Source organism: Bos taurus, chromosome 12, assembly GCF_002263795.3.
Source record: "Bos taurus isolate L1 Dominette 01449 registration number 42190680 breed Hereford chromosome 12, ARS-UCD2.0, whole genome shotgun sequence".
Classification (NCBI taxonomy): Eukaryota; Metazoa; Chordata; class Mammalia; order Artiodactyla; family Bovidae; genus Bos; species Bos taurus.
The window spans coordinates 11,812,390-11,839,090 of record NC_037339.1 but is presented as its reverse complement, the minus strand read 5'-3'; the positions used below and the strand labels follow the sequence as shown (position 1 = coordinate 11,839,090).

The 26,701-nt window shown below is 40.1% G+C and overlaps 1 protein-coding gene across 10 annotated transcripts in view; it reads left to right on the top strand.

Annotated features, from left to right (window-relative positions):
- VWA8 (von Willebrand factor A domain containing 8) overlaps positions 1–26,701 on the top strand; it is a 416,362-nt gene that overhangs the window by 232,743 nt on the left and 156,918 nt on the right. For all 10 annotated transcript variants that reach the window (XR_009496658.1, XM_059892187.1, XM_025000014.2 and 7 more), the window contains exons 30-35: positions 4,271–4,381; positions 5,288–5,352; positions 7,866–7,991; positions 9,460–9,569; positions 10,189–10,343; positions 16,947–17,142. Coding sequence is in view for 9 of the 10 variants with exons in the window: in XM_059892187.1 (XP_059748170.1) it covers positions 4,271–4,381; positions 5,288–5,352; positions 7,866–7,991; positions 9,460–9,569; positions 10,189–10,343; positions 16,947–17,142 (763 nt within the window). In the remaining variant the exon portion in view is untranslated. The remainder of the gene's footprint in view (positions 1–4,270; positions 4,382–5,287; positions 5,353–7,865; positions 7,992–9,459; positions 9,570–10,188; positions 10,344–16,946; positions 17,143–26,701) is intronic.

The window sequence follows — 26,701 nt, the reverse complement described above, 5'->3', positions numbered from 1 at the left end:
TTGGTTGGGGCGCTATAGGGTGCTTACTGGAGTGGGCGTCTTTGCCTGATCGGGAGTCAGGAAGCTTGTCAGTGGTGACAGGAGCTTTTAGCAACAGTTGCAAAGGGGCTCGGTCAGCTTCGGAGGTGTCCTTGGTTCTGGGCTCGGCTTCTGTGGCCATGGTGCAAGGTCTTGCACCTGTGGCCTCGGGGCAGGACTCCACAATTATCATAAATTCTGAGTTAATCGGTTTTTTTCTGATTTTCACAACTTTTTTTCACTTTACTTTCTCCTAGAAGCAGAATATACAAATGTCCAGCTCTTGCTTAGAAAAGCTTGTGTCCATCCTATTGGAAAAGGTTTTACTTTGTAGAGTTCCGACAAAATATCAATGCCATTGAACTGATTTCTACAGCCAGAGGAAACTCTCATAAAAAGCACATGATATCTTGGTGATTTTTGATTAAGTGAAACAATCAAATTTAAATAGAAGTCTGATTTTGGAGTATTTTTTCAAAAAATCTTGCCAAATTTTCAACTGTCAAGTTTACAGATACCAATTCTAAAAGTATGAGATTTTCAGGTCCTCAGGAAGCAGTTTGTCTTCTCATAAGATCCAATTATTTGGCAACGTGGATCAGTTCCCTGCTCATGTATAATGACTTTCATCAAAGACAGTGTGTTTTTTGTATAAACCCACACTTCCCCTCCTGGCATTCTTACATGCTACCTGACTTTCCCCGTTGACCAGTTTCAGCGATTCTCCATGTTACCTCAATGCCCTGAGCAGACTTGCATGGCTTACCAGGATTTCTGTCTACCTGTCCTCTGTTTTATATTGTGTCCCCACTAGAGGATTAAGCCCTCCTTAATTCCAAATGAACGGCACATAACTGTAAAATTTAACAAATGATAAATAATTCTAATCTAATGAAAAAATGAGTGTGCGGCCTTCAGTTCCTTCTCCCCCATTCTGCCCTAGCTGAAAAGGGGGCTGAAATATTGTAAAGAAGTACTTCGGTTAATTCATCTATCCCTTGTCTTTATAGAGCTTGGCAACGGATGCATTTCACTGGTTGGTTTAAGAAGTTGTTCAAAAATTCCTTGCTAAAATAAAATCTTAAGTGAGGAAAGGGAAACTTCGCCATGCCTAAAAATAAAGCCTCCTCCCTCCCCCCTAACCCCACCCCACCATGAGATTACTTATTACATCTGTACAGAGTTTAGAATTTCAGACTTTAGGACATGGAGGTCATCCAGAGGTTACTTTTCTCCCAGTCAAATACAAACATAATAAAACTGCTCACTCGCTTCTCCTCCCTGCCCCCTTGGAAGGAGTGCCAAAACCACAGTTACATGTACTCATGTGTGACGCAAAATTCTATTTTTAAACTCAGACAGAATATATCATTAGTCATTTACAGAAGGAAACCATTAACATCTAAAAGGATGGAGCAGCAGAACTCCTTCATACTGCCAGTTGCTTCTAGAACTAATTCTAAATACAGCAGTGGCTGGAAACATGTATGTATACACACACATATAAAGATATGTTTTCTGTTACTTAGAAAGATCCAGTTTTTCGGTTCACTTTGGAAGTACTAGACCCTAAAAAGGAAGAAAAATGCAAAACTGTACTCATTTTTGTGCGTAACCATATCTGTTTAATCATCTACTTATTCTTCTACTTAATCACATTTGGGATCAAACATTATTTTTAGGACTTTCTGTTGCTTATAAAAGTTAATATTATCCAAACTGCTTAAGTGCTAGCGATTTGTGTTAATGTTGTACATATTTATCATAAGAGAGATTTTCTTCTTTAAAAAATACTAACTCAAAAAAAGATTTAATCTAGAATAGAGACTACAAAATTTTAACTTATTAGTACAACTTCTTAAGGAAAACTTTAAGGATTTTCCTTGAGATTTTTATCATATTCAAACTTTCAAATGCCAGGAATGGTGCTTCTTATATGATATGTTGATTTTAAAAAAGAATATTACTAATGCACATTCATTTTTTAAAAAATAAGCTTTTTATTTTGTACTGGGGTATAGTTGATTAACAAACAACATTGCGAAGGTTTCAGGTGAACAGTGAAGGGACTCAGCCATACGTACACATGTATCCTTTCTCCCCCAAACCCCTCTCCCATCCAGGATACCACGCAACGTTCAGCAGAGTTCCATCGTAATACACATCTGTAATGGAGAATTGCATATTACACAGAATGATGCATTCTAAGTGTCTTTATAAGAAAAACTTTAAGCTTTGTCAACTTGCTTAGAATTTTTTAAATATAGCCAATATTTGGAATATATGGAATAAAGGAAACTTCAGTGCAACTACTACTTTAATTCTTGAGCACTTCAGTAAAATTCGCTTGTAAAATAAATTGAAGCCACACTATGAGGTCTCAGATTTGCAGGTGAATCGTTAATCTATTTTCATTTCCTTTTATTTCCTCTCTAATTAGAATATGTGATAAAGGGCAAAAGTAATGATTATTCATCCTTGTATTCTTCTTTCTTCTTTAAATATAAGTTGGATGGCATCACTGACTCAATGGACATGAGTTTGGGGAAACTCCCAGAGATAGTGGAGGACAGGAAAGCCTGGTGTGCTGCAGTCCATGGGGTCACAGAGGCAGACATAGCGACTGAACAACAACAACAAATAAATGTTATGGAAGAAATGAGCAGACTTTTCATATTTTGTATATATTTTACAAAATATATAGTAATTCTTTGGATGCTTTGTGATTTTATTTTCCCCAAAGAAAGTTCTTTAAATGAAAAGTTCATAAGGGTTAGGATAACTGAAGGAGCCCCAGATTTTAATAAGACAAAACAAAATGAACCAAAATAAGAGAGGAAAAAAAGACAATTACATAACAATGAGGCTTGAGAAAAAATTTGTCCGTGCCTTTTTGTAAACCTGTTAGTCTGACCTTCAAATGTCTTTAAATTTTAACTGAAAACCCAGCTTCTTTACATTCCTTTGAAATATTCAATCTTTTCTGGCTTTGTAAATTTTAAGTTCTTATTTCATGTGTTTCTATTCACTTATTTTAATGTCTAAGGTTAATTTTTTTTTTAGTTTTTTTTTTTTTTTTCTTGAAAAAATCCTCCTAATTTCTGGGAGGTTATTACTTCATTTGCATAACTGTGATGAATGCTGCTGGAGCCATCTCTTGTCACTGTGTTATCACAGCACGAGCTGTGAAAGTTCCCAAGCTCAGTGAATGACAAGATGCAGAAATACTCATTACCAGCTTGGTTCTTGGGGTCCTTGATATTTTCTTGCAAATCCATCTTTATATCATGTACATATTTTCTGAGTTGAACCTGCATTTGTGAAAAGAATAAATGAGATTCAGTTATGCACGGTGTGTTGTTGTTCAGTCGCTAAGTTGTGTCTGACTCTTTGTGATGCCGTGGACTGCAGCACACCAGGCTTCCCGGTCCTTCACTGTCTCCCCGAGTTTGCTCAGACACATGTCCATCGAGTTGGTGATGCCATCCAGCCATCTCAGCCTCCGTTGTCCCCTTCTCCTCCTGCCTTCAATCTTTCCCAGCATCAGGGTCTTTTCCAATGAGACTTCGCATCAGGTAGCCAAAATATTAGAGCTTCAGCTTCAGTATTAGTCCTTCCAAAGAATATTCAAGGTTGATTTCCTTTAGGATTGACTAGTTTGATCTCCTTGCTGTCCAAGGGACTCTCAAGAGTCTTCTCCAGCACCATGATTCCTCAGGCCAAACAACTAACAGCATAGTCCCTCTCATCATCAGACAATTGAATGCATAGTGTAGGAGAGTTTTTCAACATGCTTTTTTTTTTTTTTTGTAAATCACTTAAAAATTTTTTTCAATTGAAAGATAATTGCTTTACAATGTTGTATTGGTTTAACTGCACATTCTTTAAGTGTAATTTTGATAAAAGTAAACAGACTTTTAAAAATGATCAAATGTCTAAATTTCCTCCTTAATACATAATAAAACAGAGTCATGGTTAAACCTAGCCTATATTTACAAGGGGATGGTTTTAAGATAAAATCTTCAAAGAAGAAAGTCTGCCTTACATAATTAAAAATATCCTCATTAAACCATGGAAGGCTTTAAATTCTGTACTATGGAAAATCACTTAGTGTTTTTATGGAGTCGTTTAAATATTTCAGTATTGTCATCTTACCTTTGGTTTACTTATCACTAAATAGCCTTTATTTCCAGGCTGCCAAGGGACTGCTGCTTTAAAAAAAAAAAAAAAAAACTATTCTCTTTATTTCCAGAGCAATGTCATCCTGTTGCTGGATCCCGCTAGCCAAGCCCTTCGCCGTCTCATCCTACCTTCAGAAGAATTTACAATGAAGAAAACTTCCTGGTGGAACAAGGAGGAAGCTGTAAGGAATACCCAGCCTGCCCAGTAAATTGCCAAGGGTTTTCTGTAGCTTTCTAACTGTAAAAATGCATGCCTGCCCTCCCCTTGTGGCACCTTCTGTTTGCTATAATGCACAAAAGAATTCTCTTATTAGGCACTTGTGAATTTTAATATGATACAAGTAGGTAGACGTAGATAGACGTATAACTAAGTATCAGTGTTCTTTTTGTATCCATCGCAGGAACATTTGAACTAATAATCATAGGACTTCATGAGCCATTTGTGTGTGATATTCATGACAAATCCCTAATCATGCAGGCACTTTAACCTGCTTTCCAGGTCTGTGTTAATGTTTTGAATTTATGTAATGAACCTTTGAGTGTAACATCTGGTTGTATTTACAAGATAAATAAATATTTTAGCTTAATAAACTAGTAATTAAACATTTTGGCCAACCCCAGGGAGTCTATTCTGCCATTCAGAAAAAGGTAATGGATATAAAACAGAACTTACCCTCTGCCCTGGACAACATAGCATGCTTATAGGTCTTAAAATGCCATGAAAAAAAGAGATATTTTAAATGTCATAAATAGATCCAAACCTAAGAAACAAAATATTTCCTATGTATTGACACTATGGTACAAACATCACAGTTAATCACCAGATAGCATGTTTACTTGTAATCAGATTTGGCATTATTTTTTTAAATATTATCCTAAAAATGTTTTAGTACATAGTTCACAGTGAATTTTAAAATATATTTTAATCCATGTTACCATAAGAGTCTTGGAACGGATGAAGAGGGGTAGCTTCTCAGAGAATTATATGTTTTACACATTGAAGAACTTTATTTAAGGAAAAGCAGCTGAAGAGACGTGATTGCATCCATCACAGTTAATGTGAATATTTTGTTTTTTCTTGTCTTTAGGAAACTTACAAAATGTGTAAAGAGTTTTCACACAAAAACTGGCTAGTGTTCTACAAAGAAAAAGGGTGAGTTTTTTGCTGTAGAGGGTTTAAACTGTGATTTTCTTCTGTCCATTCTCTTTCCTCCTTTAATTTTACTGTGTGCTAAGAGTTCCAAAGAATAGCAAGGAAAGATAAGAAAGCCTTCCTCAGTGATCAATGCAAAGAAATAAAGGAAAACAACAGAATGTGAAAGACTAGAGATCTCTTCAAGAAAATTAGAAATACCAAGGGAACATTTCATGCAAAGATTGGCTCGATAAAGGACAGAAATGGTATGGACCTAACAGAAGCAGAAGATATTAAGAAGAGGTGGCAAGAATACACAGAAGAACTGTACAAAAAAGAGCTTCATGACCCAGATAATCACGATGGTGTGATCACTCACCTAGAGCCAGACATCCTGGAATGTGAAGTCAAGTGGGCCTTAGGAAGCATCACTACAAACAAAGCTAGTGGAGGTGATGGAATTCCAGTTGAGCTATTTCAAGTCCTGAAAGATGATGCTGTGAAAGTGCTGCACTCAATATGCCAGCAAATTTGGAAACCTCAGCAGTGGCCACAGGACTGGAAAAGGTCAGTTTTCATTCCAGTCCCAAAGAAAGGCAATGCCAAAGAATGCTCAAACTACCGCACAATTGTACTCATCTCACATGCTAGTAAAGTAATGCTCAAAATTCTCTAAGCCAGGCTTCAGCAATATGTGAACCATGAACTCAGAGATGTTCAAGCTGGTTTTAGAAAAGGCAGAGGAACCAGAGATCAAATTGCCAACATCCGCTGGATCATGGAAAAAGCAAGAGAGTTCCAGAAAAACATCTCTTTCTGCTTTTTTGACTATGCCAAAGCCTTTGACTGTGTGGATCACAATAAACTGTGGAAAATTCTTCAAGAGATGGCAATACCAGACCACCTGACCTGCCTCTTGAGAAATGTGTATGCAGGTCAGGAAACAACAGTTAGAACTGGACATGGAACAACAGACTGGTTCCAAATAGGAAAAGGAGTACGTCAAGGCCATATGTTGTCACCCTGTTTATTTAACTTATATGCAGAGTACATCATGAGAAAAGCTGGACTGGAAGAAGCACAAGCTGGAATCAAGGTTGCTGGGAGAAATATCAATAACCTCAGATATGCAGATGACACCACCCTTATGGCAGAAAGTGAAGAGAAACTCAAAAGCCTCTTGAGAAAAGTGAAAGAGGAGAGTGGAAAAGTTGGCTTAAAGCTCAACATTCAGAAAACAAAGATCATGGCATCTGGTCCTATCACTTCATGGGAAATAGATGGGGAAACAGTGGAAACAGTGACAGACTTTATTTTTTGGGGCTCCAAAATCACTGCAGATGGTGATTGCAGCCATGAAATTAAAAGACGCTTACTCCTTAGCAGGAAAGTTATGACCAACCTAGACAGCATATTCAAAAGCAGAGACATTACTTTGCCAACAAAGTCCGTGTAGTCAAGGCTATGGTTTTTCCAGTGGTCATGTACGGATGTGAGAGTTGGACTGTGAAGAAAGCTGAGCGCTCAAGAATTGATGCTTTTGAACTATGGTGTTGGAGAAGACTCTTGAGAGTCCCTTGGACTGCAAGGAGGTCCAACCAGTCCATCCTAAAGGAGATCAGTCCTGGGTGTTCATTGGAAGGACTAATGCTGAAGCTGAAACTCCAGTACTTGGGCCACCTCATGGGAAGAGTTGACTCATTGGAAAAGACTCTGATGCTGGGAGGGATTGGGGGCAGGAGGAGAAGGGGGTGACAGAGGATGAGATGGCTGGATGGCATCACCGACTCAATGGACATGAGTTTGAGTGTACTCCGGGAGTTGGTGATGGACAGGGAGGCCTGGCATGCTGTGATTCATGGGGTTGCAAAGAGTTGGACGCAACTGAGCGACTGAACTGAAGTTGTTTCAGTCGTGTCTGACCTTGTGCGACTCATGGCCCGTAACCCACCAGGTTCCTCTGTCCATGGGATTTCCCAGGAACGAATACTGGAGTGGGTTGCCATTTCTTTCTCCAGGGGATTTTCTTGACCCAGGGATAGAACCTGAGTCTGTATGTCTCCTGCATTGGTAGCCAGGTGCTTTACTCTGGCTTACTGTAAACTAAATGTAACCAAATTAGTATTATTTTATTCTAAAAGTACCTTATCCCACATTGCAGAACATTGAAAAACACACATAAAAAAACAGTGCTCAGAATTAGATAAACTGACTACTAGCATAGTGGCTGTGACTTCCCATTTTTAAATCTTATGGAAGCCTTTACATAGTTTAGTGTTTTATATCTCTATTTTCTCAACTAACATTTTTCTATGTTATCATCTAGTCTTAAAAATATTGTTTTTAGGGTTTTGTAATATATCATGATTCCCAACCTAGGGATCGGATCCAGGTCTTATGCACTGCAGGCAGATTCTTTACCATCTGAGCCACCAGGGACACCCAATATATCATGATTATGCTATGGTTACTCAACCAATATCCTCACCATTTCCTTTCACAGAGTTTTCTTTTTCTTTTCTTTTTTTCAGGAACACCCTCGCTGTGCTGGATGTTCTAGAAGGGCGAACTCACACCATCTCGCTTCCCATCAACCTCCAGACGGTTTTTCTCGTAGCAGAAGACAAATGGCTTCTGGTGGAGAGTAAAACAAATCAGTGAGTAGATCTACACAGTACCTCATGGAGTGTGCTCGGTTTTCCAGCGTCCTTATCTATAGCTCTGTCTTCCTGTGTCTGTCTTTTAACATTTCTGTATTTGGCAGGTGAAAGAAGAGGGGAGGGGAAAATTTAAATGTCACTGAAATGTCGCTTCATAGTGTAAATTATCAAAGTTTGTTTCAGATGATGACCTTGAAATTAACAGTGAAAGCATAATGACTTTTATAATATTTTATATTTATCCATCTTTCTTTGGGCTTTTTCCTATTAGCACACCAAGCATTTCACTGTATTCTCTGTATTCTTGCCAGTACTTCAAAATAGATTTTCCGATCATCTTTTCTTCAAAGGGCCATGGTCTCCACCCAAATGCCGTTGATTTTTGGAACTTCACAGACTGCACCCCTGAGAAGTTTCTTCTTCGCTTCCTCTTGCCTGCTCTTACTTGGTTATGTTTGTGTTTTGTGTTGCCCCCTCCACTGGACTGTGCACTTCTTGATGAAAGGACTTTCTGTGCGCTTAGCGTAACTAGGGTACACAGTAAGTCTTGAGGTCTGCTCCCTCGTGCGTCACTTTTCCTGGCCCCATGCAGATTTTCTGCTCCTCTGCGGACAAGCAGAAGTGTCCTGATGCAAAAGATTCCCAGCTACTTATACATCCCTGTTTTGGCAACTACACAAATAAGTAAAGCAAGGGAATTGTAGCAGTGAGGGCTTCTGTCCCTTGTTGTTGTTTAGTCGACTAAGTTTGTGACCCTAAGGACTGTATCTCGCCAGGCTCCTCTGTCCATGGGATTTCCCAGGAAAGAGTGCTAGAGTGGGTTGCCATTTCCTTCTCGAGGGATCTTCCTGTCCCAGGGCTCAAATCCTCGTCTCCTGCATTGCAGGCAGATCGTTATTGCTGAGCCACCAGGGAAGCTGGTACTGGTCACAAATCTGAGGCCGAGTTCCCTCTTACTGGCTGATCAGTCATATTAACAGCAGGCTCCATGATGGTATGGAATGTCTCTTTCGAGTTGCTTTTTTAATTTTCTTTTTTTTTTACTAGCCTTTCCTCTTATAGGAAGCGTTAGGTTTTTAGTTCACATTTATGACTGCATTGTTATTATGGCAAAAGGAGAATGGGGCAACAGAGGATGAGATGGTCAGATAGCATCACCGACTCAGTGGACATGAACCTGAGCAAACTTTAGGAGATAGTGGAGGACAGAGGAACCTGGCGTTCTTCAGTCCGTGGGGTCACAAAGAGTCGGACACGACTTAGCCACTGAGCAACAGCAACAACTTTATACAGCGTTAAGAAGTTATTTTTTAAATTCACGATAAAACTCTGAAACTGCAGATTATACTCACAGTATGAAAAAGAGGCCCTGGGAGGGAAAAACTCTGATTTTTCCTAGTCTGGTCTCACAGTTATGAGAAAAGGAAAGACTGTTCATTCACTTAGGTGTTTTGTTTGTTTACAGGAAATATCTTTTAACTACACCTGCACACATCGAATCTAAGGACAGTGGGGTTTGCCAGTTGTATGTGTTGCAGGAGGAGCTTCCTAGCCCAGGGTTTGGAGTCATGCAAGGTAAGTACTGTGCTCTGTATGTATGCGGCTGTGCAGGTGCCCGCTTGATTACATACTCTCCTCTAGGATCATTTAAATACAGTTAAATCAACATATGTTAACTTTATACAGAAGAGAAAACTTAGTCACTGCCCTAGAAACAGTAAGGAAGAATCCATCATCTTTTAAGTTCTGTCTTTGCATATTTTTGACAAGTCAGAATGTTTATATATATGTAGGTTTCAAGTCTATTTTAGGATTGCATCATTTCTTTTTAACACAGAACATCAGAATTTCTACTTTATTCATCACAGTTTTTGGGGGTGGTGTGAAAAGTACTTAAGGAAAAAAATCTAAAATATACCATTGCTAACCAACCAGGTCAGTTTTACCTCTTTCTGCAGTACTGTCAATATTAATCTTTATTGCTAATAAAAATTTGAATTCCGTAAATGAGAAGATACCAAGATGTGAAAACTGAGTCTTCTCAGACAAAAAGCCATGAGTGTAATTGAAAGCATTTTCTCTTTTTTAATTTATGCTTTTCTGTTTGAGTTGGTGAGAATGAAATCTTGCAAAAATTAATTCCTGGAGCAATTTAGGGGCATATGGTGTTTAATGTTTCTCTGATACTTTTCAGAAACAGACCGCAGCATACCTCATACAATTTCAAGTGATCAACTGTCATCTGAAAATCTGAGTTCAGCTGTGGGACAAAAGATTTCCTCTCCAAACCGAATTCTCTCAGATAAGAATAGTTATGCTACAGTTGTTGTTGGTTTCCCAGATCTCATGGTAAGCTTAAATTTTTTAAATTATTGAGTAACTATTTCTTCCCCTCACTTTGGCCTAAGCTTTATAAACCTATTTGAGGGTAATTAAAAGTGGAATGATTTTTTGGTAAACATTGTTTGATCCCTGGGTTGGGAAGATGCCCTGGAGAAGGAAATGGTAACCCACTCCAGTATTCTTGCCTGGAAAATCCAATGGACAGAGGAGCCTGGTGGGCTACAGTCCACGGGGTCGCAAAGAGTCGAACACGACTGAGTGATTTCACTTTCACTTTCACTTTCCGATCAACATTCATTTTCGAGACCAGTCATTTAAAAATGCATTCTATATGGGTTCATTGCTTTTTAAAAATTAACATTTCAAATGTAATGCAACTATATAATTTAGTAAAGGAAAACTAATATTCTTCATACATGAGAGTTCATGGGGCAGATATATACGTAACCTACTGACAGTCACTTTATATCCTGTCAAGAGGGACAATTTGAGACTAACGAGGTAACATTTCTTCTAGAACTTTTAAGGGGAAATATGTTGAACCTCATTACTGTAGATGAAATTTTTCAACACTCATGAATACAATTCACTTTCCACTGAGTTTTGCTCTGACTTATATCTTTGCAGCATCCAGCTTATACTATAATGCTGGTAGTCTCAATTTAATTTGCTTTTAAATGGATCCTTCTGCTATTATTTACTATTATAAAGAAGGGGCTGTTTGTAATCGACTTCAAGAAAACAGGCACCATCTTCCCCTGAAGGAAATGTGAGAAGATAAAATAGGTTTATTTCAGTCCAAGTTGCCATCTAATAACCTTAGATGTAGCTCTGTGTGTTTTGATTAAATATTTAATTTTCATAATTTTCTTTGTAGCTTTTAGGTGGAGTGATAGAATCACTTAAAGATAAAATATTGGCTCTGCTTAATAGTACACCAGTCTGGCATATCTCAAAATTTTGATGTGATTAATGAATGATGAGTACTTCAGGGTTTAAGACTTTTGAAATCCAAAACCCAGTGGATAATATGTGGCTTAGGACTTTGCCATATGTCTGCCTAATTATCAAGCAAAAAACATTTGCTGTGGGTTATATAACTGAAAATGAAACATGTTGTTGGAATACAGCAGGCTTGATGAAATGAAGAGTTGTGTTTAATATGCTTGCCACAAATGCTTGCTGGGGTCAGTAGAGAAAATACTGGATCTGCTTTTCTGAAGGTGGAGCTGTTTTAAAAAATTGGTCTTTTGATTGAAGAAATTGACATAGAAATATAATGTCACTGTAAAAAGGTAAGAAAGCTGAGTATAAGGTAATGTTAGTATTGACCCTCTAGAAGTCCTTTGTAGATTATAGGCTAGAGACCTTGTTAAATTAAAAGCTCTATTCCCTGTATTTAGTACCCACCATGTAGAAGATGTTCATGAATTTTTGTTTAATGAAGGATTAGAGTCAGTTAGACAACCTTTCAGCATTTTATGAGAGCAGTCATATTTTTGAGACCCCCAATACAAGCCAGGCATTGCACTATTTTAAACCCTTTCATACATGATCATTAATTTTTATGACAATTCCACAAGGTTTTATAGATGAAACAATAAAAACAGAGAGGATCTATTCCCCCAGGCCACAAAGATATTGAGTAAGGAAGCTGTGATTTGAGCTCAAGAATGACTGGCCTTCAAACTCATGTCTTTTTATACCACAGTGTCTTTCTGCCTTTATGTAATTTTCATTTGACTCTTCATAAAACTATCAACAAAAGGGTATGTCATCTCTTATTAACGTTTTACAGCATTATCAGAGGCACCTGAATTATTGTAAACTTATTATAATTTTCTTATCCTACTATCAAATGGCCATAAAAATCTTTAGCAAGTGTCTTAGTGAACCCTCAAAAGTGAAATGTTAAAAGCATTCCTTTTAATATCAAGAGTAAGACAAGGATACCCATTACCACCACTTCTACTAAACACTGTACTGAGCATCTTAGACGTGAGCCATTAAAAATTTTAATAAATTGAATTTCATCAAAATCAAAAGCTTCCACTCTGTAAAAAGACACTGTGAGGAGAATTAAAAAACAATCTACAGACTGGGAGAAAATATTGGCAAATCACATATCCAACAAAGAACTGGTATCCAAAGTACATAAAGATTTCTTAAAACTCAAGAGTGATGAAACAAATAATCTAGTATAAAAAATGAGCAAAGGGAGGACCTGTGTGAGGTGTCAGAGGTCAGAGCCTGAGCAGGTGAAAAAGATATCCATAGTGGGGGAGGGAGGGACAGCTGGTGATGGGAGTCAGGTCCAGCCAGGATGAATGGCATCACCATGAAGGGGCAGGCTGGTGTGGAATGCGGGGGCCCCAGTGAGGTGAAGACTTCACTGATGCATGAACGTAGCTCAGTGCAGGCTATAAGGACCAAGCAGAGTGCAGGGGGCATTTGCCTGGAAGAGGAAGTTAGTGGTGGAGATAGGAGCTGAGTCATATACAGTGGAACTCAGCAAAAAAGTAACTGTGTTAAAGATAATGAAGTCTAGGTTTCTCTCTGTTTGAGAAGGGAGTTACAGATGCAGCAGGAAAGAAAACTAGAATGAGTCCTGTAGAGGTTGGTTAGGAATTGGATGCATCTGAGTGGACTCATGGTTTTCAATGTATTTAAGTAGATATAAAAATAAAATTGGAGGTGAATGTATTTTTTAAAAAATGGGCAAAAGACTTGGACAGCCTCTTTACTACAGAGGATAAAAGGATGGTAATTGAGTATATAAAAAGATGTTCATTAGTCATTAGGGAAATGCAAATTAAAACCACGATGAGATAGTACTACTACCCTACTGCCTATTAGAATAGCTAAAATTTAAAAAAAAATTAACACCCACAATACCAAGTACCAAGTATTATGCATAAGAAAGTCCCACTAACTCAGTGGTTAATTAGTCCCACTAAGTCAGGGATAAAGAATCCCCCTGCCAATGCAGAATACGCTGGAAATTCGAGTTGGATCCCTGGGTCGGGAAGATCCCCTGGAGAAGGAAATAGCAACCCACTCCAGTATTCTTGCCTGGAGAATCTGTGGACAGAGGAGCCTGGTGGGCTACAGTCTATGGGATTGCAAAGAGTCAGACATCACTGAGGGACTAAGTGCCAGGACATACCAAGTACTGACAAGGATGCAGTGCAAATCCAACGCAAATCAACTCTCACAGTCTTATGGAAGAGAAAGGGCAAACAATAAGACCTTTCTGAAGAAGAACCAGAATAAAAGGCAGAGGTACTTGCCCTCTAAATTTCAAGGCTTATTATAAAACCTAAGTAACTAAGACCATGTAGCATAGGCCACAGGAGTAGAAAAATACACAGTGAAACAATGCAATGCCTAGAAACAGATAGATCCATACGCATACGGAACTGCTTTCCCATACCAGTGCTCATCAGTGGGCAAAGGTTGATGATATTTGGACAGTTACTCTCCATGGACAAAAAAGGATGAGCATGGATCATAGCCTCATACCACTTACAAAATATTTCCTTAGGGATTAAGGAATTAAAAGTGAGAGGAAAAACCTCAAAATGTTTAGCAAATGTATAGGAGAATATCTTTGATTTGAGAGTAGAGAAGGATAAATATATATGGTAAAAAATTTAAAGTAAAGCAAGAGGGACTTGCCTGGTGGTCCAGTGATTAAGAGTCTGCCTTGCAATGTAGTGGATGAGGGTTCGAGCCCTGGTCGGGGAGTTAAGATCCCACTTGCCGCGGAGCTATTGAGCCCATGAGTTCTTGAGCCTTTGCACAACTAGAGAGTCCTTTCACCGCAGCAAAGGATCCCAAGTGGGACAATAAGACCTGACACAGCCAAATAAATAGATACGTTTTGAAAAAAAATTAAGTAAAGCAAGAGAAAAAAAATAATAAAAAATTCCAAGAGAGTTAATGTCTAGGAGAGATGAAAGAGACATGATTGGGAAGGGGGCCTCCAAGGTGCTTGAGAAATAATGGTGATACTGTTCCTGACGCCAGTTAGTGGATGCACTCAGCATTTTCCATTTAAAATAGTTATTTAGTTACTTGCAGCTATTTAAATTAACTATAGTGTTGTGCCAAAGTGGCAAATAGTGACAAAAAGATTCAAGACATTAGATCTGACAGAGTGCCTGAAGAACTATGGATGGAGTTTCAGGACACTGTACACGAGGCAGTGATCAAGACCATCCCCAAGAAAAAGAAGTGCAAAAAGGCAAAATGGTTGTCTGAGGAGGCCTTACAAAAAGCTGAGAAAAGAAGAGAAGCGAAACACCAAGGAGAAAAGGAAAGAGATACCATTTGAATGCAGAGTTTCAAAGAATAGCAAGGAGAGATAAGAAAGCCTTCCTGAGTGATCAAAGCAAAGAAATAGAGGAAAACAATAGAATGGGAAAGACTAGAGATCTCTTCAAGAAAGTTAGAGATACAAAAGGAACATTTCATGCAAAGATGGGCACAATAAAGGACAGAAATGGTAGGGACCTAATAGAAGCAGGAGATATTAAGAAGAGGTGGCAAGAATACATAGAAGAACTGTACAAAAAAGAGCCTCAGGACCCAGATAACCACGATGGTGTGATCACTCACCTAGAGCCAGACATCCTGGAATACGAAGTCAAGTGGGCCTTAGGAAGCATCACTACAAACAAAGCTAGTGGAGATGATGGAATTCCAGGTGAACTATTTCAAATCCTAAAAGATGACGCTGTGAAAGTGCTGCACTCAATATGCCAGCAAATTTGGAAACCTCAGCAGTGGCCACAGGACTGGAAGAAGGTCAGTTTTCATTCCAATCCCAAAGAAAGGCAATGCCAAAGAATGCTCAAATTACTGTGCAGTTGCACTCGTCTCACACTCTAGCAAAGTCATGCTCAAAATTCTCCAAGCCAGGCTTCCACAGTACGTGAACCATGAACTTCCAGATGTTCAAGCTGGATTTAGAAAAGACAGAGGAACCAGAGATCAAATTGCCAGCATCCGTTGGTTTATCGAAAAAGTGACAGAGTTCCAGAAAAACATCTACTTCTGCTTTATTGACTGCGCCACAGTTTGGTCACAACAAACTGTGGAAAATTCTGAAAGAAATGGGAATACCAGACCACCTTACCTGCCTCCTGAGAAATCTGTATGCAGGTCAAGAAACAAGAGTAAGAATTGGACATGAAACAACAGACTGGTTCCAAATTAAGAAAGGAGTACGTCAAGGCCGTGTATTGTCACCCTGCTTATTTAACTTATATGCAGAGTACATCATGCAGAATGCCAGACTGGATGAAGCACAAGCTGGAATCAAGATTGCCAGGAGAAACATCAATAACCTCAGATATGCAGATGATACCACCCTTACAGTAGAAAGTGAAGAGCCTCTTGATGAAAGTGAAAGAGGAGAGTGAAAAAGCTGGCTCAACACTCAACATTCAAAAAACTAAGATCATCACATCCAGTCCCATCACTTCATCACAAATAGATGGGGAAACAATGGAAAGAGTGAGAGACTTTATTTTTCTGGGCTCCAAAATCACTGCAGATGTTGACTGCAGACATGAAATTAAAAGACGCTTGCTCCTTGGAAGAAAAGTTATGACCAACCTAGACAGCATATTAAAAAGCAGAGACATTACTTTGCCAACAAAGGTCTATCTAGTCAAGGCTATGGTTTTTCCAGTGGTCATGTATGGATGTGAGAGTTAGGCCATAAAGAAAGCTGAGCACAGAAGAATTGATGCTGTTGAACTGTGGTGTTGGAGAAGACTCTTGAGAGTCCCTTGGACTGCAAGGAGATCCAACCAGTCCATCCTAAAGGAAATCAGTCCTAAATATTCATGAGAAAGACTGATGCTGAAGCTAAACTCCAATACTTTGGCCACCTGATGCGAAGAATTGACTCACTGGAAAAGTTCCTGATGCTGGGAAAGATTGAAGGCAGGAGAAGAAGGGGACAACAGAGGATGAGATGGTTGGATGGCATCACTGACTCGATGAACATGAACTGAAGCAACCCCGGGAGCTGGTGATGGACGGGAAATCCTGGCTTGCTGCAGTCCATGGGGTCACAAAGAGTCAGACACAACTAAACAACTGAACTGAACTGATACTGTTGTGCTAAGTCTCTTCAGTCGTGTCCAACTCTTTGTGACCTTATGGACTGTAGCCCACCAGGCTCCTCTGTTCATGGGATTCTCCAGGCAAGAATACTGAGGTGGGTTGTCATGCCCTCTTCCTGGTAATCTTCCTGACCTGTGGATAGAATCCAGGTCTTTTATGTTGCCTGCACTGGCAGGCAGCTTCTTTCTAAGGCCACCTGGGAAGCCCAACTATACTCTTATATTCCCTCATTTTAGTTATAATTCATTTCAAAATAAAAAAATACATTGTATACTTTACACTTGTATGAAAATTATGATTATAAATAAAGGAACTATCTTCTGCATTAAGAAAGGTTAAAGAATAATTTGATTTTCTTATGTTTGTGGAATATAAGTTTACCACTGGCATCTGCTTAAAGGACTGCACTGTAAAAGTTGTGAGTGTAGTTTATAGTATTTCAGTGCTTGAATCTCTCTTTTTTCCTTTTAGTCACCTAGTGAAGTTTATTCTTGGAAAAGGCCATCATCTTTGAGTAAATCAAGAGTCACTGATACAACATTCTATGGAGGAAAGAAGAAAAGTGGAACCGCGAAACAGAGCAATTGTGTGACTCTTTTGGATACTAATCAGATAGTCAGGATTTTGCCCCCAGGAGAAGTCCCTCTACAAGACATCTACCCAAAAGGTAAGAGATTTAACAATTCCTAATTTATCATGGTAGTCAAAGGTAGTTGGTTTTGATAGGAACATTTAACTTATCATTATCTTTCTATACTTACGAATAATTCTAACAGTTTAGTAGCTAAAAAGCCTTACATGTGCTCAGAACGTTTACACTAAACTTGTTACAGCGCATGATTGTACCCTCTGCTGTTAGAACTCATTGGCACTGCAGTCTATGCAGTAACCTTACTTAGACCATGTTTTCACAGAGACTTAAAAGTTATTAGAACATAAGGCGTAGAATGATGGTGCTAGTGGTGAAGAACGCATCTGCCACTGCAGGAGATAGAAGAGGCATGGGTTGGATCCCTGGGTCTGGAAGATCCCCTGGAGGAGCGCATGGCAACCAGCTTCAGTATTCTTGCCTGGAGAATCCCATGGACAGAGGAGCCTGGCGGGCCACAGAGCATAGGGGTGAAAAGAGTCAGACACGACTGAAGTGACTGCACACGCACACACAAGGCATAGAATATAGGGCCTGACTTTTGTGTTAAACTCCTGTGACTAAAGGCCAGTCTTATTCACTTCCCAGTGCTCTCAAAGTCAACCTACCTTTCTTACTGCATAACATGTGCCAGTTCCTGCACCGGTCACTTTCCCTCATAGAAATTCATTTAATTTTCAAAGTCCCATTGTTTCATTCTGTACTCTCAAATTCGTATGCAGAGAAACTGATACAGAGAGGTGAAATAACTTGCTGAGGTCACCCCATCAGTGGACAGCAGAGCCCAGATTTGTGCCAGCGTCTTCCGACCCAAGGCCATAGCCGTTCTCACTGAACAACACTGGCTTTCACTGTAAAGGATAGTTATGAATATGGTTGATCCTTGAGCCGCTGACTTTCATTTGCATCCTAGTGGCAGTAATATTGTCCTGTGTTTACATTCATTACATTAGTGTGGACTTCATAAATATAACACTAAACCTGCTGTGATAATCTATTACTGGGTTCAAAAAGTCCTGGTTATGTGATAATGTTATAATTAGTTCCTTCCAAATAAATTGCCATTTCCTTAGAATGTTTTTTATTAATGCACTGACAATTGCTGTTCAGTGCAATAGGAATATTCACAAGGTGACCTATAAACACAAAGGAGAGGCTTACAACCCAAGTTTGTGATTCTGAACTGATTCTTGAAAGATGAATGGGAGGGAATCAATGAAGCAGTTGTTCCTGAAAGAGAGAAGTCCACGTGAAAATGCAGAGGCATGACAGCACCACAGGAATGACAAGAAATTCTATACCAAAATTCAGTGCAGCTCCTCTACCCAGAAACCTGGGGATCAGCCCTGATACTTCTCCCTCATCCTCCATATTTATCCCGTCATCAGTTGCCATCTCTTTTTGATACAACCTTTAAAGTGAAAGTGAAAGTCACTCAGTCATGTCTGACCCTTTCGACCCCATGGACTATATACAGTCCATGGAATTCTCCAGGCCAGAACACTGGAGTGGGTAGCCTTTCCCTTCTCCAGAGGATTTCCCCAAACCAGGGATTGAACCCAGGTCTCCCGCACTGCAGACAGATTCTTTTTTTTTTTTTATTGTTGATTCTCCTTCTCTTTTTTTTTATTTTATTTTATTTTTAAACTTTACAATATTGTATTAGTTTTGCCAAATATCGAAATGAATCCGCCACAGGTATACCCGCGTTCCCCATCCTGAACCCTCCTCCCTCCTCCCTCCCCTTCCCTCCCTCTGGGTCGTCCCAGTGCACCAGCCCCAAGCATCCAGTACCGTGCATCGAACCTGGACTGGCAACTCGTTTCATACATGATGTTATACATGTTTCAATGCTATTCTCCCAAATCTCCCCACCCTCTCCCTCTCCCACAGAGTCCATAAGACTGATCTATACATCGGTGTCTCTTTTGCTGTCTCGTACACAGGGTTATTGTTACCATCTTTCTAAATTCCATATATATGTGTTAGTATACTGTATTGGTGTTTTTCTTTCTGGCTTACTTCACTCTGTATAATAGGTTCCAGTTTTATCCATCTCATTAGAACTAATTCAAATGTATTATTTTTAATGGCTGAGTTATACTCCATTGTGTATATGTACCATAGCTTTCTTATCCATTCATCTGCTGATGGGCATCTAGGTTGCTTCCATGTCCTGGCTATTATAAACAGTGCTGCAATGAACATTGGGGTACACGTGTCTCTTTCCCTTCTGGTTTCCTCAGTGTGTATGTCCACCAGTGGGATTGCTGGATCATAAGGCAGTTCTATTTCCAGTTTTTTAATGAATCTCCACACTGTTCTCCATAGTGGCTGTACTAGTTTGCATTCCCACCAACAGTGTAAGAGAGTTCCCTTTTCTCCACACCCTCTCCAGCATTTATTGCTTGTAGACTTTTGGATCGCAGCCATTCTGACTGGCGTGAAATGGTATCTCATAGTGGTTTTGATTTGCATTTCTCTGATAATGAGTGATGTTGAGCACCTTTTCATGTGTTTGTTAGCCATCTGTATGTCTTCTTTGGAGATGCAGACAGATTCTTTACCAGCTGAGCCACCAGGTAAGCTGATCTGACATCCAGCCCCCTCGTCTACAGCTCTGTTGCCGACACCCAGCATCACCACCATTTTGCACTGTAACACTGCGGTAGCCTGAGGACCACATTCCCTCTTCCTTCTTCCCTTGCCCCACCCCCATTCCCCACACAACAAACAAAGTGTTGTTTTTAAAGTATTTTATTGCTCTCATTTGTTCTTATTAAGGTCCAGTTTCAGTTCCGTCAGTTCAGTCGCTCAGTCGTGTCTGACTCCTTGCGACCACATGGACTGCAGCACACCAGGCTTCCCTGTCCATCACCCACTCCCGGAGCTTGCTCAAACTTATGTCCGTCAAGTTGGTGATGCCATCCAACCATCTCATCCTCTGTCGTCCCCTTCTCCTCCTTCCTTCAGTCTTTCCCAGCATCAGGGTCTTTTCCAGTGAGACAGCTCTTCGCATCAGGTGGCCAAAGTATTGGAGTTTCAGCTTCAGCATCAGTCCTTCCAGTGAAAATTCAGGGTTGATTTCCTTTAGGATGGACTGGCTTGACCTCCTGGCTGTCCAGTGGACTCTCAAAAGTCTTCTCCAACACCACAGTTCAAAAGCATCAATTCTTTGGCGCTCAGCTTTCTTTATAGTCCAACTCTCACATCCATACATGACTACTGGAAAAACCATAGCCTTGACTAGAAGGACCTTTGTTGGCAAAGTAATGTCTCTGCTTTTTAATATGCTGTCTAGGTTGGTAATAACTTTCCTTCCAAGGATAAGTGTCTTAATTTCATGGCTGCAGTCACCATCTGCAGTGATTTTGAAGCCCGAAAAAATAAAGTCTGACACTGTTTCCACTGTTTCCCCATCTATTTGCCATGAAGTGATGGGACCGGATGCCATGATTTTGGTTTTCTGAATGTTGAGCTGTAAGCCAACTTTTTCACTCTCTTTCACTTTCATCAAGAGGCTGTTTAATTCTTCTTCACTTTCTGCCATATGCTCTCTAGGCTGGTCATAGCTTTTCTTCTAAGGAAGAAGCGTCTTTTAATTTCATGTCTGCAATCACCATCTGCAGTGATTTTGGAGCCCAAGAAAATAAAGTCTCTCACTCTTTCCATTGTTTCTCCATCTATCTGCCATGAAGTGATGGCACCAGATGCCATGATCTTAGTTTTCTGAATCTTGAGTATTAAGCCAACTTTTTCACTCTCCTCTTTCACTTTCATCAAGAGGCTCTTTAGTTCTTTTTTGCTCTGTGCCATAAGGGTGTTGTCAGCTGCGTATCTGAGGTTATTGATGTTTCTCCCGGCAATCTTGATTCCAGCTTGTGCTTCATCCAGCCCAGCGTTTCTAATCATGTACTCTGCATAGAAGTTAAATAAGCAAGGTGACAATATACAGCCTTGATATACTATACTCCCCCTCCCAATTTGGAAGCAGTCTGTTGTTCCACGTCCAGTTCTAACTCTTGCTTATTGACCTGAATACAGATTTCTCAGGAGGCAGGTAAGGTGGTCTGGTATTCCATCTCTTGAAGAATTTTCCACAGTTTGTTGTGATCAAACTGTGGCATAGTCAATAAAGCAGAAGTAAATGTTTTTCTGAAACTGTGTTGCTTTTTTGATGATCCAACAGATTTTGGCAATTTGATCTCTGGTTCCTCTGCCTTTTCTAAAACCAGCTTGAACATCACATGCTGTTGAGGCCTGGCTTGGAGAATTTTGAGCATGACTTTGCTAGCATGTGCAATGAGTGCAACTGAACATTCTTTGGCATTGCCTTTCTTTGGGATGGGAATGAAAACTGACCTTTTCCAGTCCTATGGCCACTGCTGAGGTTTCCAAATTTGCTGGCATATTGAGTGAAGCACTTTCACAGCATCATCTTTTAGGATTTGAAATAGCTCAACTGGAATACCATCACCTCCACCAGCTTTGTTCGTAGTGATGCTTCCTAAGGCCCACTTGACTTCATATTCCAGGATGTCTGGCTCTAGGTGAGTGATCACAGCATCGTGGTTATCTGGGTCATGAAGATCTTTTTGTATAGTTCTTCTGTGTATTCTTGCCACCTCTTCTTAATATCTTCTGCTTCTATTAGGTCCATACCATTTCCGTCCTTTATCGAGCCCATCTTTGCATGAAATGTTCCCTTGGTATCTCTAATTTTCTTGAAGAGATCTCTAGTCTTTTGCATTCTATTGTTTTCCTCTATTTCTTGCATTGATCGCTGAGGAAGGCTTTCTTATCTCTCCTTGCTATTCTTTGGAACTCTGCATTCAAATGACTATATCTTTCCTTTCCTCCTTTGCTTTTTGCTTCTCTTCTTTTCTCAGCTTTTGGTAAGGCCTCCTCAGACAACCATTTTGCCTTTTTGCATTTCTTTTTCATGGGAATGGCCTTATTCACTGCCTCCTGTACAATGTCACATACCTCCATCCATAATTCATCAGGCACTCTGTCTATCAGATCTAATCCCTTAAATCTATTTCTCACTTCTACTGTGTAGTCATAACAGATTTGATTTAGGTCATACCTGAAAGATCTAGTGGTTTTCCCTACTTTCTTCAATTTAAGTCTGTATTTAACAATAATGAGGTCATGATCTGAGCCACAGTCAGCTCCTAGTCTTGTTTTTGTTGACTGCATAGAGCTTCTCCATCTTTGGCTGCGAAGAATATAATCAGTCTGATTTTGGTATTGACCATCTGGTGATGTAAGGTCCAGTTTACAAACAGTAAAATTCACTGTTTTGGTGTATAGTGCTGTGAGCTTCCCAAACACATCCAGTTGTGTAACCATCACCATAACTGACGGTGAACAGTTCCATCTCCCCTAAACCTCCCCTATGCCACTCTGCCATCAAGCCCTACCCCCAACCCCTCACTGATCTTTTTTCTGCCCTTATTCACTTGCGTTTTTCAGGATGTCACATAAATGGAATCACACAGTATGAGGCACCTCGAGTCTGGTTTCTTTCACTTAATATTATATGTTTGCAAATAATTTACATTGTATGTACCAGTTGTTTGCTCCTTTTTATTGCTGAATATCTCATTGTGATTTTAATCTGCATTTTCCCTGGTCCCACATGATGTTGAGCATCTTTTCATGTCTATATTCTTTAGGAAATGTCTCTTCAGATCCTTTGCCGACTTTCTGAACTGGGTTACTTGCTTTCTTTTTAATGATTTTTTTGAGTACTTGGGTTTATGTAGTCTAGATACAAGTCTAATATATCAGATACATGTTTTCCAAACATTTTCTCCCATTTTGGTGACAGGCCCAAATTTCCCATTTTCTTTTAGAGATTTCATATTTCTAGATTTTGCACTTAGATTTATACTCCAGGTTAATGTTTTCAATTAATTTATTTTTAAATTGAAAGATAATTGCTCTACAGAATTTTGTTGCTTTCTGTCAAACCTCAACATGAATCAGCCATAGGTGTACATATGTCCCCTCCCTCTTGAACCTCCCTCTCAACCCCTCTAGGTTGATACAGAGCCCCTGTTTGAGTTCCCTGAGCCATACAGCAAATTCCCGTTGGCTATCTATTTTACATATGGTAATGTAAGTTTCCATGTTACTCTCTCCATACATCTCACCCTCTCCTCCCCTCTCCCCATGCCCATAAGTCTATTCTCTATGTCTCCACTGCTGGCCTGCAGATAAATTCTTTGGTACCGTCTTTCTAGATTCTGTATATATGCATTAGTATATGATCAAGTTAATTTTCTTTATGGTATAAGGTGTGGATTAAGGCTCATTGTTTTTCATGGAAATAGTCAAGTGTTTAACATCATTTACTGAAAAGACTATCCTTTTTCCATTAAATTATCTTTGGAGCTCTGTGGAAAAGCAACTGACCACATATGTGTGTTTCTTTCTGAGTTTGCATTTGTATTCAATTGATCTTTGTGTCTGTCCCCTCATTAACACCATACTCTCTTGATTACTACTTCATAGTTTGTCTTAAAAGCAGGTAGTAGAGATCCTTCAGTTTTGTTGGTGGGGATGAGTGGATGCAAAATTACTAAGAGGGAATCAGAGGTAATGGAGGATTCTGACTAAATCAACCTAACAGGATCCCTGCTGCAGCAGGCCGGGGTGATCAGACTTTATTTGGGAAGTGGTAGAGGATCAGGACGGAGAAGGCAATGGCACCCCACTCCAGTGGGGTTTTTCTTCCCTGGAAAATCCCATGGACGGAGGAGCCTAGTAGGCTGCAGTCTGTGGGGTCGCTAAGAGTCGGACATGACTGAGCGACTTCACTTTCACTTTTCACTTTCATGCGTTGGAGAAGGAAATGGCAACCCACTCCAGTGTTCTTGCCTGGAGAATCCCAGGGACGAAGGAGCCTGGTGGGCTGCCGTCTATGGGGTCATACAGAGTCGGACACGACTGAAGCGACTTAGAAGCAGCAGCAGCAGCAGAGGATCAGGAACTCTGCCAGATATCCAGGTTGAGGTTTCTGGTTAAGCTAGCTGAACTTTATTCTTGCTGAAACTGGACAATGCTTAGATGAACATAGAAGGCCAAAAGTGTGTACCTAACTGAGAGGAGGATTCAGAAAAGCCTGACTAGAGTTTGGTGTGGGGGTGGGAAATTTTTCCCTTCTTCCCTTCAGGTTTTTTGATTGGCCTGATAATTAAATTGATGTAAGACAGGTTAACCAGAGGGGAAAAAATGCACATGAATGGGAGTTCCATAGAGATTGTTGTTGTTGTTGTTGTTTAGTCATTCACTCGTGTCTGACTCTTTATGACCCCCTGAACTGCAGCACGCCAGGCTGTCCTTCACTATGTCCCGGAATCTGCTCAAACTCATGTTCATTGAATCGATGATGCCATCTACTCATTTGATACTCTGTCACCCCCTTCTCTTCCTGCTTTCAATCTTTCCCAGCATCAGGGTCTTTTCCAGTGAGTCGGTTCTTCATATCAGGTGGCCAAAGTATTGGAGTTTCAGCTTCAGCATCAGTCCTTCCAGTGAATATTCAGGGTTGACAACCTTTAGGATGGACTGGCTTGATCTCTTTGCTGTCCAAGGGACTCTCAAGAGTCTTCTCCAACACCACAGTTCAAAAGCATCAGTTCATTGGCACTCAGCCTTCTTTATGGTCCAACTCTCACAGCCATACATGACTACTGGAAAAACCATGGCTCTGACAATACGGACCTTCATATATATATGAAGACTCAAAGGGCATCAAGGTATCACATAAATACATTGGGGGATAGGAAATGGGGTGTTAGGCAAGGGAAGTTTTGTGTAGTCAGTGAGTTGTGTCAGATTCTTTTGTGACCCCATGGACTGTAGCCCGCCCACCAGGCTCCTCTGTCCATGGGATTCTCTAGGCAAGAATACTGGAGTGGGTTGCCATTTCCTTCCCCAGGGGACCTTCCTGACCCAGGGATCAAACCTGGGTCTCCTACACTGGCAAGTAGATTCTTTACCACTGAGCCACCAGGGACGCCCAGGCAGGGGAAAGGGGTGTGTGAAAAAGAGTTAAACTCTCATCCTACATGATGGGAAGTTGATGAATAATGCCTAAAAGTAAAACATCAAGACAGTACCAGAAGGATAAAGGTGAACACCAAAGAAACAGGTTTATAAAGTTGAAAGTATCTCTGGTAGTAGAAAGTGAGGTATGAGAGGCGTGAATTGGGGCTGATGATTTTTTCTTTCAGCCTGTTTGACTCTTCAATCTGTGAGCCTTTAGGTCTCTGATGATAATTCAAACTAATTTTTTCAAGTAAATACAGTCCAGGCACCTGATTAGTCAGGAACACATGTGAATAAGCCTTTTATTAAATAAATCAGTAGAAGCTGTAAAGGCTACTCTCCTGGTGGCTTTGACAAAGAGGGTGTAACTCGTGGTTGATGCAGATTGGCGGGGGCTGGGGGGGGGCATTTAGTTCTTTCTTCCAATCGTTTTTCCTCTAGTTATATGTTAGCTTCCCCCACCCCTTTAAATCATAGGCTTCAGCTCTTTAAACACAAAGTAATGACTCTTGATTGAAAGCAACATGCCGTTGTTTGAACTTTGAATAAATTCAAAGATTTGGTATCACCCCAATTACAGGGCACACATCAATCTTTGAATCTGTGAACACAGAAGTTCTTGAAACCTAGTACAGTAGGGAGCACATATACATCAAATTACATTGCTCGAAGGAGTGAATTTTTTATATAATTTCATCTTCCTTCTGAAAATGCTCTTGGTTATTTTGCCTGACAGTTTTTCTACCCCCTCTGAACCTTGATGCTGTGCCTCCAAGCTGTCCCCACTGTTCATGGGAACTGTGCTCTGAACACTGTGGCAAGGACTTCCCTTTAATCGTTAGGGAACTAATCCCTAAATGTAATTTATACCTCTCTTCTAAATCCACCTGGATTACAAATGTAATGGAAATTTACTTAACCTCCATCCTCTCTACAGTGTTCAAACATTTAAAATGGATAGACAAGGATTTGGCTAAGTTTGGAGGGAAATCTGGCCATGGTTTTTACTTCCTTAATTCAGTCATATATTCTACATGGATTTATTTTCAAATCCGAAGACTTCACTTCTGATTTTTTTTCAAGCCTTACCATTACCACCATCACTGTGCTAAGTCACATCAGTCGTGTCCAAGTCTTTGGGACCCTATGGACCGTACCTGCCAGGCTCCTCTGTCCCTGGGATTGTCTAGGCAAGAATACTGGAGTGGGTTGCCATGCCCTCCTCCAGGGGATTGGGATCTTTCTGACCCAGCGAACCAGCATCTGTTATGTCTCTTACATTGGCAGGCAGGTTCTTTACCACTAGTGCTACCTGGGAAGCAACCTACCACCACCCTTAAAGTCCTTTTCAGCCACTAATTGCCTTTTCTGATGCATGAAAATACTTTTTAGCATGAAGAATAACATTCTTGCTTTCTCCTCACTGAAACAGACAGAGCCACTATTGGATTTTCTCATCCTCTTTATGCCATGGAATTAACTTGCACAGTGGGGGAAGAAAAAAAAGGCTGTAGGA